This window comes from Squalius cephalus (genome assembly GCF_949319135.1).
Source record: "Squalius cephalus genome assembly, chromosome: 2".
In the NCBI taxonomy this organism is placed as follows: domain Eukaryota; kingdom Metazoa; phylum Chordata; class Actinopteri; order Cypriniformes; family Leuciscidae; genus Squalius; species Squalius cephalus.
In genome coordinates this window covers 1,282,365-1,300,836 of record NC_137123.1, presented here as the reverse complement: position 1 = coordinate 1,300,836, position 18,472 = coordinate 1,282,365, and the positions used below count along the sequence as shown (strand labels likewise).

General features: G+C 38.6%; 1 protein-coding gene across 1 annotated transcript in view; it reads left to right on the top strand.

Annotated features, from left to right (window-relative positions):
* Positions 1 to 18,472, top strand: part of LOC307154375 (NLR family CARD domain-containing protein 3-like) — a gene marked incomplete at its 3' end in the record, with an annotated part of 199,578 nt that overhangs the window by 173,245 nt on the left and 7,861 nt on the right. The window contains exons 5-7 of the mRNA XM_079864265.1: positions 23 to 196; positions 1,547 to 1,720; positions 1,809 to 1,973. Coding sequence (XP_079720391.1) covers positions 23 to 196; positions 1,547 to 1,720; positions 1,809 to 1,973 — 513 coding nt within the window. The remainder of the gene's footprint in view (positions 1 to 22; positions 197 to 1,546; positions 1,721 to 1,808; positions 1,974 to 18,472) is intronic.

Here is an 18,472-nt window from a genome sequence, read left to right as displayed (position 1 = left end):
GTCTGACTGTGTGTGTCTGTAGGTTGTCTGGCTGTATGGTGACAGAGGAAGGCTGTGGTTATGTGTCTTCAGCTCTGAGTTCAAACCCCTCACACCTGAGAGAGCTGGACCTGACGAACAATGACCTGCAGGATTCAGGAGTGAAGATTATTTCTGAAGGACTGAAGAGCCCACACTGTAAGCTGCAGATACTGAGGTATTTAAGAATATATAAGAGATTTACCACACCAACACAGAAAAGATACAAAGGGAAAAGGGAATCTAACCATTATAATATTTTTGGGGAGTGTCAGAAATTAACCCAGTTTTGGCAAGGGATTGAAGGAAATTTGAAAGCTGTTTTTGAGGTGACGATTCCTTGTAATTGTGAATGTTTACATCTGGCTAATATTTCTTTTGATGGGTGGAATAACATCGATAAGAAACTGATGTTAATTCTTCTGGCAGCCAGTAAAAAAAGTAATTACAAAGAAATGGCTAAAACCAGAGCCACTTACAGTTGATGATTGGATTGACATATTACACTATATATATATATATATATATATATATATATATATATATTTATATATTTATATGTGTGTGATGGAAAAGATTTCCTTTTCCTTGAGAGCCCAGATAGAATACATTTGTTCAATATGGTAAAAAATTATTGATTATATAAAACCAATTCGCACTGACATTTTTTGAAGCATAAATGGTCTGTAAGGTAATGTTTTTTTTATAATTATAAGTAATAGCTCCCCTTGTTCTTGTGTAAAACACAAAACATCTGTATAAGCTTGAGTATTTCATTTCCATGACCATTGGTAGACATGATGGGTTATAATGCTGTCTCTGTATTGACGTATATGTTTTTGTTTTATTGTAAAGAAGCATTTCTGCCTTGATAAATGTATATATTTGTCCGCTGAAATTGAAAAAAGAACATATAAGAGATTATTTACAATGTGGGATTACAAATTTAAGAATATGTTTAAGATCTGCTGATCCTACTTCCTTACATAACATCACATGAAAAACTAAGGTGAACTACACTGTATTGGGCATTCAAGGTGAACATGATGGCATCAATTTACTGATTAGAAGTCAGCTGTCTAAACATTGTAATAGTCAGGGGTTTTGTTAGTCTTTGATCTTCCAACTAAGAGTTGAACTGTGTGTGAATGTTTACCTAGTCTTAGTTCCCGTGACCATTTGTGTTTATACCATTTGGGGAAGTCAGTTGGGGGTAATTGCCTCTATTGTCTTTAGATGATTAGATTTAGTGATCATCTCTAAGGCTGTGTGTAAGGTCAGCACCTTTAAGGACAGCCCACTGAAATGCCTATAAGACAATATGTAAAGTTACATTAGTAAGACTAGTTGGAAGACCTGCAGCACGCTCAATAAAGAATAACTTCTACTTGAACGAGATCTCAAACTTCTCCTGGTTTGCTTCGATGAAGGAATAAAAGTTTTCAACAACAGTCTGCCAGTCATGTGAGTTTTTGTTGATGATCTGACTGTGTGTGTCTGAAGATGGTCTGACTGTGTGTGTGTGTAGGTTGTCTGGCTGTATGGTGACAGAGGAAGGCTGTGGTTATGTGTCTTCAGCTCTGAGTTCAAACCCCTCACACCTGAGAGAGCTGGACCTGACGAACAATGACCTGCAGGATTCAGGAGTGAAGATTATTTCTGAAGGACTGAAGAGCCCACACTGTAAGCTGCAGATTCTGAGGTATTTAATAATATATAAGAGATTATTTACAGTCTGCTGGTCATAATGTTGATGTGTGTCTGAAGATGGTCTGACTGTGTGTCTGTAGGTTGTCTGGCTGTATGGTGACACAGGAAGGCTGTGGTTATGTGTCTTCAGCTCTGAGTTTAAACCCATCACACCTGAGAGAGCTGGACCTGAGCTACAATCACCCAGGAGTCAAGCTGCTCTCTGGCAAACTGAAGGATCCAAACTGCTCATTGCTGATACTCAAGTATGTGGGACAAGCAAGCCTCATTTACACTGCAGGTCCTGATGCCCAAATCTGATTTGTTGCCTATATGACCTTCCGTTTACACGTTCTTGCCCCATATCCGATTCATGTGTTTACATTTGACATACTATCTGAAACGTTGCGCATGCTTAAAGGGGGTTCTTGCACAGATGGACAAACATGAAATGTGCTTGATGCTAGCTTTGCAATATACCGTATTTTCCGGACTATAAGTCGCACTTTTTTTAATAGTTTGGCTGGTCCTGTGACTTATAGTCAGGTGCGACTTGTATATCAAAATTAAGTCATACTGACTGACATGAACCAAGAGAAAACATTACCGTCTACAGCCGTGAGAGTACAGATGCTGCTCCTGTAGCCTAGCCCTGACAAAATTACTGAAAACAACTGAAAAACTGTTAACTGAAACATTAACATAAAGACAACTGATAAAGACTGAACACAAACAAAATGCCCCCAAAAAGAAAAAAATCTCCATGTTTTCGGGGGTGATGCGATGGTGACGCGTTCATGTAACATGTAAGGGTGGCTCTGCCAATAAAGCTCCTAAAAGCTGTCACAAAGAACCGGCAAAAGTAATGATTATGAATATGTCAAATATAGCAAGGAGACATTTTAATTGTTTATTAATAAACAAGTTTATTAATAAACAAGTGTTTTCTGTGTCAGTGTCGGCTGCAAAGATGAAGTTGACGATGCTGACTCGTTATCTCGTTATAGTGAAGGCGCCAGAGAGAAATACACATTTCATACAGATTACATAAGCAGAGAGCAGAGCAGTCTTATTTCTTTTTTTTTAATTGTTCTGTTTAAAAGTAGACATTTCAAGCTTTCTATATATGTCTCAGGTCTGTGAGGCAAGTAGGCCACCGTATATGCTGAGTTTCGGTTCATTTATGAGATGAGCTCCAGTTCACGTGCCGGCGCCTCCGTGTCGGGATTATCTATTGTCTACTATATTTACTTTTACTTATGTAATTTTGCTGTATTCAGCACAGGCTCTGCTACAATAATATGTGAGCAAAATGGATGTACATGTTTGCATTTTATAGAAAAAAAATATTATGCCTGGTTAGTACGTTTTGGGAAAAACATTGTCACTGCAATAAGGCCATTTAACACACACTGAATAGTTGTCCATAAGACTTTTGAATGACTATTCTTGTAGGCTAGAATTTTTTCTACAAAATGATGTGGAAATCATTCTGATCACTCTTTCACAAACAGCAATATAATGATTTTAATTTTGCATGTCAGTTTTTGTGTCAGCACTGCTGTATGCGTGGGCCATGAATATTAATGTGATTCACACCAGGGGTGTGACTAAAGACACTCCCCCAATGGCTAATGGCCTATCAAGGTGCTGTGAGGCAGCCTGAACAAAGAATGAGGAACTGATGAATGATTCACTGTAGGCTTGGGCGGTATTCGAATTTTGATACCGTCAAACCGCCTCCCTATTTTACCGGGGTATACGGTATTACCGTGACTAATTAAAAATTATGACATAATGGGCTCAAACGGCGTCACCAAACTGTTGGCTTGTGCCTACACCGTTCAGAAACTGAATGCCAGATCGGGCAAAAAAACAACAACAAAAAAATCAAGCCCAACCCCTGCACGTTGTTTCTGAGTCAGGCCGACGGCATTAACTGTTATTATGAGCCGGAGCCCACCATTATTCAACATAATATCTGTGTGCGTGCAACAAGCAAGAAGTGCCTTTGTAATCCGGTGACGCGTGTCCATTGATTTTTATTAATAAAACTTTTCTGCAAAGATGGAAGTTGACGATCGCCATCTCTGTAGTGAACGCACCTATAGAGAGAAATGCACATCATTACACAATCAGAGAGTGGCCTTTTTCTTTTCGTTTTGAATTGTTTCGTTTAAAGAAATTGATGATCGGCATCTCCGTAGTGAACGCTATAGAGAGAAATGGACATCATGGATTACAGAGAGTAGGCTAGTCTATTTATTTTCGTTTTGAATGGTTTCGTTTACTGAAATTGACGATCGCATCTCCGTATGAACGCGCCTAGAGAGAAATGCACATCGTGGATTACTTAGCCTAATCAGTGAGTAGCCTATTTCTTTCGTTTTGAATTGTTTAGTTTAACCTGTTAAGCTGCACCAGTGCGTCGGCGCACTGAAGCGGTTTTTTTTATATATAGCTCAAAGTTACTATCAGATTTAATGTTATACTTCGACAAACTATACATCATTAAAAAGATATAAGACTCAAGTTTCAGTATTTGACCACTATTGTATTCTGAGAAACTTATAGCGACAGTTATTTCTTAATTTGTGTCAGGAGTTATGAAATGAAAAAATGAGTCGATACCTTTAATATGAATTATGCGCGTCAGCCGCTTTCATTCATAAAAAACTCCCGTGCCGTCGTCATGACAGCGATACACAAAACAACGTCCCTCAGGGCTTTAGCTAAAAAATGTGCAGATTTGGAGAAATATTGATATATTCTCATAGATTCACATCATATTTCTATAGACAGGAATAATATTTATTGAATTTATACCCAAATGCGTCGATGTAATCATTATGAGCGCTTGCATACTCTGATACTGTGTTTTCAATTCATACCAATAGCCTGAGGGCGCTATATGCACAATAAATGTCCATATATGGAACATGAAGAAGAGCCATGATCATGTGACATTCCAGGACGTCACTGGTACACACAAAGCTACAGAGTTCGCGCTGTAAAATGCAGATACAGATGTTTTGAAGATAATAAACATGATTGCAATGATATTTGAGTTACCTGTGTTTTCCAAGCCATGCCAGGTATTTTCACAATAATAGATTATATTTATAATGTAATGCTAATCTATATAGACTATCATTGTGCAGAACAGTATACAATAGTATATTTTCTGTCTGATTTTTTTATCTGAAGCCAAATTAGATTACAGAAGATTATTTAAAATACTCCACTTGCGTTTTAAAGTAAGTTTGGAGCACAAACATGGTTTTAATCTCATAAATTGTCATGTATTAATGGTGTGCTAAGCTAACATGCTAGCTCCCTAGGTGCACCTGCAACCTAGAAGTTATACTTTTATGTTTTTTTGAATGCTTACTGAAAGTTTCTTTATTCAAGAATGTTCTTTATTCTTTATTTAAAATGTGAGGTGAACTTTGAGAAAAGAATTTAGGGATTGAAACCCAATGAATAGCATGTGAATAGCCAGTCGTTAGTAACTATAATGCAAACAAAAGAAATGCATATTTCGAGCCATAACCAGGCTGGAGAAGTGTGAATGTGTGCAGGGGGAGACTGAGACTGAATGGGGCTCGTTTGCACCACAAAACAATAGAGACAATAAGACTGAATGGATGACTTAAAAGATGACTAAACATCAGCAGCATTTTAGCCTCAAATCAAAATAAAGTCAACTGACATGGTCTTGAAAAACATTTCACTAAATAAAGAGTTTTGGACTTATTATCTTCAGATTTTAAACATAAAATGTTTAGACATGTGGCTTTAGCTGTAGTGCATTTCTAGATTGCTCCAGGGCCAACTTCAATTTTATTTTCATGAGGATGTTTCATTAAAATTAATTTCTAATAACTTTACAAAACTTTGAAGCTATTTATAACAATTTTTGTCATTATGACAATAATTAATTCTACATTTACAATAAACTGCCAGGTGTCAGCTTTCAAATGAGATCATACTTGTGCTTTTAGTACAAAGGGTTCATGAACTGTATCTGTTTCAGTTTGGGTATGTCATTTCTGGGGATTTTTCAAAAGTGGGGTTGCAGCTTAACAGGTTAAAGAAATTGACGCTCGCCATCTCTGTAGTGAACGCTATAGAGAGAAATGCACACCATTGATTATTCAGACTATATTTCTTTTCGTTTTGAATTGTTTCATTTAATGAAATTGACGATCGCATCTCTGTATGAACGAGAGAAATGCACATCATGGATTACTTAGCCTAATCAGTGAGTTGCCTATTTCTTTCGTTTTTAATTGTTTCGTTTAAAGAAATTTCAAGCTTTATTTATTTGTCATGTCTGTGAGAGATAGCCTACACTGAGTTTTTTATGAGATTTCAATGCAAGTGACCGCGGCATGCCCATCATGTCATGATTATATTAAATCAAGGCAATTGGTTGATGAAAATTTTATACAAATTTAGATACAATTTATACAAAACGAAATTCGTTTTAAAGAGGCCTTTTACAAAACTAAATTTATTGAAGTGGACTCCCGATGCATCCCATCTTATTTGTGCTGTTCACTTTTCATAATCAACAAAGATGGAAAAAATAACATTATAATATTTTAACAAATACGAAACTTAATGCGCTTATGCATCCTGGCAGCAGTGAGTGGGCGGTTGTTTCGGAGATGCTACGTTAGAGGTGTTTACATCTCTCGCGGTCACCTTTTTATTGCACAATTTACAAATTGCCTCGTCAGTATTTACCGCCTCTCCCTTTCTCATTCGGTTGGAACCAGAAATATTGCCAAACTGCAACCACACATAAGCATTTTTTAGGCAATAAATAAATTATATATATTATAGGCTATATAAGTGCCGGTAATGACGGTATTGAAACTGATACCGGTGCTATTTTAAGATCCCGCGGTATCCGATATTAGGGTTGGGCGGTATTACGGTAATATCGGATACCGCGGGGTCTTAAAATAGCATTTTTTTTAAAGAAAGAAAGAAAAAGAGACCAAACTTTTTTTTTGTATAAAAAAAAAAATTATTCAAAGAATCCTGAAAAAAACTATGACAGGTTATAAAAAAATATATTAAACAGCACAACGGTTTCCAACATTGATTTAAAAAAATAAAATACCTGTGTGTGCTTTGCATGCCACCATTCTTTCATCCACAGATAAGTTTCTTTTAGGATGATAGATGGCTTTACAAGCATGACGAATAGTGTCCATGAGAGGTTTGACCCTGAAAAGACGGTCATGTTCAGCTGTGCCCCTCTTTCTGTCATTATCCATATCTGCATCTGGGAGACTCGTGCACATTCCATGAAATGGTGCGGTATCTGTCCCGGGACATAACTGTAGCTGGCAAGGCAAGGCAAGGCAAGGCAAGTTTATTTATATAGCACATTTCATACACAATGGCAATTCAAAGTGCTTTACATAGAAGAAATTAAAATAATAAAAGAAATAAGAATAATTAAAACAGTTTAGAAAAATAAAATAAAGTACAGTACAGTACAAACAGTCGGACGAGCATTGGCACAGTGCTCATTCAGTAAATGCATAGCTAAACAGATGTGTTTTGAGTCTGGATTTGAATGTGACTACTGTAGGAGCACATCTGATCTCCTCTGGAAGCTGGTTCCAGCTGCGGCTGGCATTATAGCTAAAAGCGGACTCGCCATGCTTAGAGTGAACCCTTGGTATTTCTAGCTGATATGATCCTAATGATCTGAGTGATCTGTTGGGTTTATATTCAGTGAGCATATCTGCAATGTATTGAGGTCCTAGGCCATTGAATGATTTATATACCATTAATACTTTAAAATCAATCCTAAATTTAACTGGGAGCCAGTGTAAAGACCTGAGGACTGGTGTGATATGTTCATATTTTCTGGTACTGCTCAGAATCCTGGCGGCAGCGTTCTGTATGAGCTGCAACTGTCTTATGGTCTTTTTGGGAAGGCCAGTGAGGAGTCCATTACAATAATCCACCCTGCTGGTGATGAAAGCATGCACAAGTTTCTCTAAGTCTTGTCTGGAAACAAAGCATCTAATTCTTGCAATATTTTTCAGATGATAGTATGCTGATTTAGTTATTGCTTTGACATGACTACTGAAACTAAGGTCTGACTCTAGTGTCACACCAAGATTCCTGACTTGATTTTTAGTTGTTTGACCCCTAGAGTGAAGGTATGCATTCACCTTGAGAACTTCATCTTTGTTTCCAAACGCAATGACTTCAGTTTTGTCTTTGTTTAACCCTCTGGGGACCAAAAACGCGCCCGCGCGTTTTGCTCGTTTTTTTTTTTTAGCAATGAAAATAAACACTAAATGCTCTGTTAATTTTGATCTTTCATTTTCGTGTAATACATCAATCGATCCTGTTCAGTTTCTATTTTTTTTCTGTATACTCACAATAAAAATAAAGTGTTTTGCTTTTTGACAAATAAAGAAAAATTAAGATGATGCGATTTCTGCCTTCTCTCTGTCAGTAAACTCCCGTTTGAAACGCGTTCGAAAATGATCTATAACTCCGCGAAAATTCAGTCAAACAGGCAAACAGACCCACGGGCATAAAGCTTGAGATCGCATCTTTTAATTGAAGTCATTTATATAAAAAACAAATATTCTTAGTTTCTGTAATCTGTATACAAAGAGAGCGACTCCAGTCGAGCTCATTACGAGATGATTCACAGTAATTTGACCACTCCCCGGAGAGCGCATGCTATTCAAATGCAAATTCTGAGAACCATTTCAGTCTGTGAAATGCCCACATCAGCTGTAAACAAAGCGCGTCGCGAGTGAGACATTATAGCCTTTATGGAGAAAAGTTTCCACAGTGCTGATGAGGAGAAATATCTCCTGATATGAGCAGCAGATCGCGCTGAGGAGTGAGGTAGGCTGTTTTCTTTTCTCAAGTGTGGAATAACGTTATGGAATAACGTTAGTGTAGGCCTATAAACCGCAAAAAGATGAATCGCATTTCTATAATATGACTCGCGTTTCTGTGAGATGAATGAAGGGTACATATTTGTAAAGAGTGTTTAGCCTAAATATGAATCGCGTGTCTGTGTGTGAAAGAATAAACTGCTTTGCCATAGCCTACTGCAGGGGTCGGCAAGTAACTTTGGCCGCGGGCCAATATTTTTTTTTGCCAGTAGATGGCGGGCCAGCTACACAGAGTAGGCCTATGGCTACAAATTAAATACTCTTATATAGGCCTATGATTGCGGAATATGATGTGTCGTCACAGTCCGTGGATCATTCGTTCAATCGTTTTTTTTTTCAAATTAAAACCAAAAATAAAAAGATGAATAACGACTTGTTTTTCCATTCCTGAACTAAAATGAAAAAACGAATAATGACGGGTTTTCTGATTTTCTGATTGTGCTCAGATCAAAAATAGAAAAAAAATTATAAAAAAAATAATTACTGGATTAGACAAATTTTAATTTTGATTTTTAATTTAACACCTTTTAAACAGATCAAGTATTATTGTGGTAACAGATTACAGCCATTTTAATAAAGGTGTGAATAGCAATCATGCCTCATTCGCTTACAGTCCGACTTTTGAACTTTATTCCTTTATTATTATTATTATTATTATTTATTCGGGACACACACATACACACCTATGGTTTAAGGAGGTCTGCGCGGGACCTTTTTTTTCCGTCCCGCTCCCACAAGGTTATTCAGCAACCGCTTAAAATACACTCGGTGTTCATCCGCTTTATTTCCCGACCTGACGGGTCCGCAAAATTTAGATCTCGTTTCCATAATCTCACATTCAAATGTCTCTAAAAGAAAGTCTCGGAAAGAAGGAGATTAAGTTGCCTATAATAATTATAAATGCTATACAAAAATTGTGTTCGTGTCAATATAAATATTAGGCTATTTTAACATTGTACTGTCAGCAGAGAAAAAAAATGCCACAGAAAAAAATTATGAAATATAAATAACATAAATTAAATCGGACAAAGCCTATCACTCAAATTTCTAAGCAACATAAACGAAAATCATATTGCCCTACTGACAAATGAAGTAGGCTATTTTCTGTCGAACTATTTCAAACATCCTTGCAAAAAAAGAATGTTGTTGACTGACAATGGTTTCAGTACCAAACAGCTCCTCAGAGCTAGGTGTAGCCTACAGGTCCTGAGTCATGACATTAAACTGACCCACTCCTTGCAGGGCTAGTAACCCGCTTGGTTTTAACAAATTACTTCGAAAGTCACAAATGAAGTAACCATTCCGGGCAATAAACTGTCTTTGCCGCGTCACTGCGCGATTCCATCGCGTATGAAGGGGCAGTCACCTGCTCCCGATCATGCAGTGTCAAAGCAAGACAAAACAAGCAGCAACAACACGACCAAGCAGCGTCTATTTTCTCATCGCAAACCAACCATCATTGGTACCTACAACGTCCGTACTCTACGAAAAACTGAAAAAAGAGGCAACCAAGAAACACCAACATTTGAACAATCTGACCGGTTCCATCAGCTTATTCATGGGTGTGGAGAGAAAGGAATCGACATCGTAGCCATACAAGAGCACCGACTACCAGCGGCCGATGGCATTAACACCTACATCGAAATCTACAACAACAAAGAATGGAGATTCGACTTCTGCTCAGCCACAAAAACAACCCAAGGCAATCACGTTGGAGGAATAGGACTCCTCACGAGTAGCAAAGCCAACAAATCCCTGACAGCAACAACTAAAGTGTCTGAGCGGATAATGACAGCAACATTTGCGGGCAACCCTTTAACAACAGTCATCGTAGCCTATGCCCCGACAGAAGAAAAACCAAAGACAGAGAAAGACAACTTCTATAACCAGCTTATTAAATGTGCACATGAAACATCGCCACACAATATGCTCGTCATTGCAGGCGACTTCATGCAAGAATTGGAGAAGACAGCCATCAGTCAAATCCAAGAGTTATAGCCAAACACGTTCTGCACAAAGCAACAAATGACAATGGAAGTAGACTAGTTGACTTCTGTGAAGCAGCAAACACAAGGCCATTACAGCCCAGATTCCCTCATCCAAAATCCAGAATCTGGACGTGGCAACCGGATGCCAATAGAAATGCAAAAGACGGGAAAAATAGAGCTCAACTAGATCACATACTCATTAACGGCAAGTGGATCAATTCGGTGAAGAACGTGAGAGCGTACAACACAATCGATCTTGGGTCAGACCACAGAATAGTAAGCGCAGAGATCAAGATCAGCCTGAGAGCGCCAAGAGAAAACAAGAACAAGCGCCTCAAGTTCGACTGGAGAAAGCTCAAAGACAACGAGGAGCTACAAGAACAATATACCGTCACTATCCAAAATCGCTACAACGCACTTAGGAGAGAAGACGACTGCGATGATATGCAGCCAAAATACGATAGATTAGTAACAGCCATCGAAGAAGCTGCAAAGAGCACGGTCGGCCTAGTCAGGAAAAAAGCACCAAAGAACTGGGTTTCGAGCGAAACGATTGAAATTCTAAAAGCACGGAATAAAGCTAAGAGAAACAAGAGTTTGAACATGAAACAACTCACTCAAGATCTGCTTGACTCATACGAGCAGGACAGGATCAACTACTTGGAAGAAAAACTACAGCGACTTAAAGAAGCAGCAAAAGCAAATAAACTAAGAACAACTTGGGAGATAGTCAAAGAGATCAGCGGCAAGACTAAGTCAACAAACAAACACAAGATGAAAAGAGCAGACGGAACAGACATCAAATCGTCACAAGAACTGCTAAAGGAGTGGCAACAATACTTTAAAACCTTGTTAAACAACAACATAATCACTGACGATTTGCCAATCGAACCAGCTGCCCAGGATCTTGCGATCAACACAAGTACATTCACTATCATAGAGATAAAGTGCGCAATTGAAGACCTGAAGAATGGCAAATCTCCTGGTTGCGATTATGCAATCACACCAGAGGCACTGAAATACGGAGGAGACTATGTTGCCGATCTCATCTGCAACATCTGCAACGATGTATACTGTCAAGAAAAAGCACCAGAACAGTTCACCACGAATCTGATAGTACCACTGCCCAAGAGAGGAGACCTCACCCTAATGAACAACTACAGAGGGATCAGCTTGATGTCAGTCGCCGCCAAAGTATACAACAAGGTCCTTCTCCATTGAATAAGAGACCCGATCGACAAGATCCTACGCGCCAATCAAGCTGGCTTTAGAAGAGGGAGAGGATGTACAGAACAAGTCCACATCCTGCGTAGAATAATCGAAGGCTTCCAAGACAAGAAACTCGATTATTATATCACCTTTGTGGATTTCAAGATGGCATTCGATTCCATCAAGAGATCAACCATGTTCGACATACTAAGACATTATGGAATCCCAGACAAAACAGTAAGAGCGATCCGCACAATCTATAACAAGTCAAAGAGTCACGTACTATTAGAAGGGAAGCTGTCAGACCACTTCGACGTTACAACAGGCGTCCTACATGGCGATACCCTAGCTCCCTTCCTATTCATAATTGTCATTGACTATGTATTAAATCGAGACGAAGAAGAGCATGCAAAGAACACATTATCGCGCGGAATCGTAACACATTTAAAAGAATCCAGCAGAAATCCAGAAGTATCACTATTTGACTTGGATTTCGCTGATGACATCGCCCTATTTGAAAACACCCTGGACAGAGCACAGGAACAACTCACAACAACAGCAAAGTGGGCCAGGAGAGTAGGCCTTCAAGTCAATATAGGTAAAACAGTAGCACTGACCAACCAAGAATATGCCGGTCTGGACATGGCAATACACAATCATCAGCACATAGAGCTAGATGGACAGACCATCGAATGGACCAAGAACTTCAAATATCTTGGCTCCCACATCGCCTCTAGCGAATCCGATGTCAAAATACGAAAAGGCCAAGCATGGGGGGCCTTCTGGAAGATGAAGAACGTGTTTCAGTCACAAAGTCTTCCAATTACACTCAAGATCAACATATTCGAATCTGCGTGTGTCTCAATTCTGCTCTATGGTTGCGAGAGCTGGATCCTTAACAGCAAACTTAGAGACCAACTCAACAGTTTTGCCACCAACTGCTATAGAATCATGCTTGGCATAAAGCGACTGGACAAGGAAAGCAATAAAGTGATTTATGAGAGAGTCGGCCGCAACCCACTCGTTCTTCAAGTACAACAGAGACAGCTAAGATTTGTCGGACACTGCCTAAGAAGACATGAGAGCGACTTGATCAATAAGTATGTCTTGTACGCGCCACAACAACGGCATGGCAAAAGAAGTCGAGGTAGAGCGCGAAGGCTATACCATCAATATATCGGCGAACTCATCAATAAGAACGTACCAGCAACAGTGAGCGAACTACGAGAAGTTGCCAGCAATCGCAAGGAATGGACAAAATTAGTGACCGACTGTCAACCTACCCTGTTCGCAGCCGATTGATGATGATGATGTAGCCTACAGGCGGTCAGAATGAAGTGCGGTTGCGCTGTCAAAAGATGTCAGTCAGACCGCCCGCTCCGTCCAAACTACACCAAAGTTCTGACCGCAACCGTCTTTTGACGCGCGAATGAACACAAAGTGGTAAAGCGTATAACTAGACGCGGCAGGCGCGAATTTAACGCGCTATTCGCGTCCGGTGGTATACTTTAAAATGTAATCCCGCGCCGCATTATTCCCTATAGGCGTTTCACACAGTATGCGGCGGTGAAATCGCTGCGCGACTGCGGCTTTTCTCAAGTAGTGGAAGAGTTTTGTGCAGCATTTAGGACTTCCAAAATGTTCCGGCGGGCCAGAAAATATTGCTGGCGGGCCAGTTTTGGCCTGCGGGCCGCCAGTTGTCGTTCCCTGGCCTACTGAGATGAGTAAAAATCGACTGGAATATGTTGAAATAAAATGTATTTGTATAAGCAACGTAAATTAACATTTATATGCCCTGATATTTCAATAAAACAATGTTAGTCAGGCGTTAGTCACACTATTTTTGTCAAAAATAAAGTCATAGACTAAGATGTTAGATGTTCCAATGTTGGCTATATTCAAACTAATGAATACATATGATAAAATGTAGGCCTATAATCTTTTTTTTCTTTCTTTTTTTTTTTTTACAAAGAAAGAGTACACTTGAAATATTGTTGAAATTGTAATTATTGTTGTAATTGTAACATTTTTAATAAAATAGCTAAACATATTTACAAGATAGATGTAAGCGAAATCTTAAATGGTCAATATAAGTATTCTTCTAAATATATTGTCCTTGCATTGTGGCTCAGTCAGTGTCACACCTGAATGAATGGCTAATTATGCAGAGTCATTATGCAGAGTGGGTGGGACAACCCAGGTGTAAACTACTCCTTCACGCCCCCCTCGCATATTGGCTTTCCAAGCAAAACCTGTTTTACACCATTTAAATCAATGTATTTTTTTTTTGTGAACGATAAAGCAAGACTATTTTCACATAATTTTGAAGCCAGTACTCAAAGGTACAACATCAATTAGACAAAGGTCTTGTGGACACATATTTAATATGTGTTTTGTGGTCTTAATTCAGCCACTTTCATTTTTATTTTTTCCAATAACCACGCATAAACATTATTCTCTTAAAAATACAAACATCTACATACACGTTGCCGCATATTTTGGTAGCCCTGTTTGTGCTATATAGAGTGATTTTACACCTTTGCCATTAACCCTCTGGGGACCAGGCTGTTTTTGGGGTCCTTGAGATGTTCTGACATGCCTTGACATTTGTGCTTTTTTCAGTTATTTATAAAGACGTTAATGGCAAAGGTGTAAATTCACTCTATATAGCACAAACAGGGCTACCATAATATGCGAGCAACGTGTATGTAGATGTTTGTATTTTTAAGAGAATAATGTTTATGCGTGGTTATTGGAAAAAATTAAAATGAAAGTTGCTGAATTAAGACCACAAAACACATATTAAATATGTGTCCACAAGACTTTTGACCAATGGATGTTGTCCCTTTGAGTTCTAGCTTCAAAATTATGTTAAAATAGTCTTGCTTTATCGTTCACAAAAAAAAATACATTGATTTAAATGGTGTAAAACAGGTTTTGCTTGGAAAGCCAATATGCGAGGGGGAGGAGTAGTTTACACATTAGATTTCAATGTCCCACCCACTCTGCATAATGACTCTGCATAATGAGCCATTCATTCAGGTGTGACACTGACTGAGCCACAATACAAGGACAAAATATGTATTTAGAAGTAGACTTATATTGACCATTTAAGATTTCGCTTACATCTCTCTTGTAAATATGTTTTGCTATTTTATTAAAAATGTTACAATTACAACAATAATTACAATTTCAACAATATTTCAAGTGTACTCTTTCTTTGTAAAAAAGAAAAAGAAAAAAGATTATAGGCCTACATTTTATCATATGTATTCATTAGTTTGAATATAGACAATTGCTAAACAAAAGCTTATTTGATGTGGTAGTATATTCTACAGTAGCCTAAAAACTGTACCCAAATCTAGTCAACAAGTGACTGACTGTAACGTTGTTTTTATGAAATATTAGGGCATATACATGCTAATTTGCAGTTTAATACGTTGCTTATACAAATACATTTTATTTCATTTTATTTCAACATATTCCAGTCGATTTTTACTCATCTCAGTAGGCTATAGCAAAGCAGTTTATTCTTTCACACACAGACGCGCGATTCATATTTAGGCTAAACAGTCTTTACAAATATGTCCCCTTCATTCATCTCACAGAAAGGCGAGTCATATTGTAGAAATGCGCTTCATCTTTTTGCGGTTTACATAGGCCTACACTAACGTTATTCCATAACGTTATTCCACACGTGAGAAAAGAAAACAGCCTACCTCTTTCCTCAGCGGAATCTGCTCCTCATATCAGGATATATTGCTCCTCATATCAGCAACATCTTTTCTCCATAAGGTAGGCTAAATTATGCCTCACTCGATCGCGACGCGCTTTGTTTACAGCTGATGTGGGCGTTTCACAGGTGTGAAATGGTTCTCAGAATTTGCGTTTGAATAGCACGCGCTCTCCGGGGAGTGGTCACATTACTGTGAATTAGCTCGTAATGAGCTCGACTGGAGTCGCTCTCTTTTTATACAGGTTACAGAAGCTGAGAATATTTGTTTTTTATATAAATGACTTCATTTAAAAGATGCAATCTCAAGCTTTATGCCCGTGGGTCTGTTTGCCTGTTTGACTGAATTTTCGCGGAGTTATAGATCATTTTCGAACGCGTTTCAAATGGGAGTTTACTGACAGAGAGAAGGCAGAAATCGCATCATGTTAATTTTTCTTTATTTGTCAAAAAGCAAAACACTTTATTTTTATTATGAGTATACAGAAAAAAAATAGAAACTGAACAGGATCGATTGATGTATTACACGAAAATGAAAGATCAAAATTAACAGAGCATTTAGTGTTTATTTTCATTGCAAAAAAAAAAAAACGAGCAAAACGCGCGGGCGCGTTTCTGGTCCCCAGAGGGTTAACATGTTTATAAATAACTGAAAAAAGCACAAATTTCAAGGCATGTCAGAACATCTCAAGGGCTCCAAAAACACCTTGGTCCCCAGAGGGTTAACTGAAGAAAGTTTTGACACATCCAACTGTTTACTTCATCAATGCATTGGCACAGGGAGTCAATGGGGCTGTAATCGTTAGGCGATAGGGCTAAGTAAATCGTGTGTCGTCTGCATAGCTGTGGTAAGAGATTTGGTTCTTTCTCATTATTTGGCTCATTGGGAGCATATACAGGTTGAACAGGAGTGGCGCAAGAATTGAGCCTTGAGGGACTCCGCATGTCATGGATGTCCACTCAGACTTATGGTCTCCTATACTCACATAATAACCTCTCCCATCTAAGTATGACCTGAACCATGAAAGGGTACGGAGAAAACACTGCTTTGCCGCCAGTAGTCCCTGATGGAGCTGACCTTCACCATGGCCATGTAGAACAGCAGCCCGATGTAGCGGTACATCTCACTGATGCTGATATCTGTCCATTTATATTTGCAGCCCTTTGCAGTTGCCTTGGCAGCCTGAGCATTGGTGTTGTGGCACAGAGTTGACACAGCACTTTCTGAAAAAAATGTTTGAATAGACTCAGTTGTGGTCCAGTTTCCCGTGCAGGACGGAGTCGCACAGTCTGTGGAACCATGTCAACATCAGTCTCTGTTTTCCATGACAGAGTGGACTGCCTGTTGGTTGCCTGCTGGTTAGCCTTGGCTCTCTTCAGGACAGGTGCTTGGACATGTTCATTGTCACATCTGTAAAAAAACTAAACAAAAAAAAAACATGTGAGCATGCTGATAACACAATTAAAGAAATCACAATGTTGATTGATGATTGAGGACGGAGAAATATCTATTGATGGGCCATAGACCGCGTCACCGCGAGTGTCTGTTGATGGGCCATAAAGACCGCACGCATTTAGTGACGCACGCAATGAACGGATCGTTCGCGAACGACACATCACTACATTTCAAACATTTACACCTGTATTCACAAACATCTGTGCATAAGGCAGTGTTGAAGCATGATAAACAGTGTCATAGGCTGACCAAAACCGAACATTTATATAAAAATATAATGTATTTAGACAGTATCACATATTTTACCAGAGGCTGAAATATATTTGCACTAAATCACATTATATAACCTAAGCAGATATTCGCAAACAAGCTACATTACGCATAAGGCAGTATTTTAGCATGATAATCAGTGTCATAAGCTAATCAAAACTGAGTGAAATATATTTCATATACAAATATGTTTAAAGAGTAATATCATATTTAAAAAAGTTTACACTTGAGCATATACACGAATGTTAGGGATATTGTAAGGCAATCGTTCCTGTAAGATGTCAAAAGCTAGCCAAAACTAGGCAAAATATAGTCCTCATCCTCGATACGCGATGAACTATCAGTGAATCTGATAACGAAACTTCGTGTTTTCAAGGCATTGATCGGGGGGCGTGTGCGATGCATAGATCACCTAAACTATTTACCATGTGAATAGCGCCAGGGGCGTGGCGGCCTCAGCTCATTATAGAGATAATGAAGGGAGAACGAAAAAACGGTACATCTCCTTGCTTTCAAACGGATTACATAAGATGGGAATATTTGTTTTTTATATAAATTACTTCATTTAAAAGAAGAGAATCCAAGCTTCATAAAGACATATCTCACGTGTCTGTGTGAGAAGTATTCGCTGAGTTAGTTCATTTTCGGACGCGTTTCAGAATGGACTTCACTGGCAGAGAGAAGGCAGAACTCGCATCATGTTTATTTTTCTTTATTTGGCGAAAAGCACAACACTTTGTTTTTATTGTGAGTATACACACAAAAATACACACTTAACAGGATGTATGACACAAGTATGTAAGATCAAAATCAACAGAGTATTTTGAGTCTCTTTTGCACAGATAAGAACAGAAACGATCCTATCGCTCGACCTCAGGGGGTTAACACACATATTTCAGGGTTTTATAATCACTGGGTCCCGAATGTGAGGTGGGCTAGTTAGGGGGACTCAGAGAACATTTTGATTTCTCTGATCTACTTGTGTGCATTTTAAGATTGGAAAAAAATTGGATGATTATATTCATTCTCAACATGTACACATTCATTATCTAACATGATGAAAGCGGCTTTAATTTTTCTTATCACTTCACGATGACAGTAAACCCATTATTACATGCATCACTAGGCCTGTTTTCAGTTCAAACTGGTGAAATTAGAC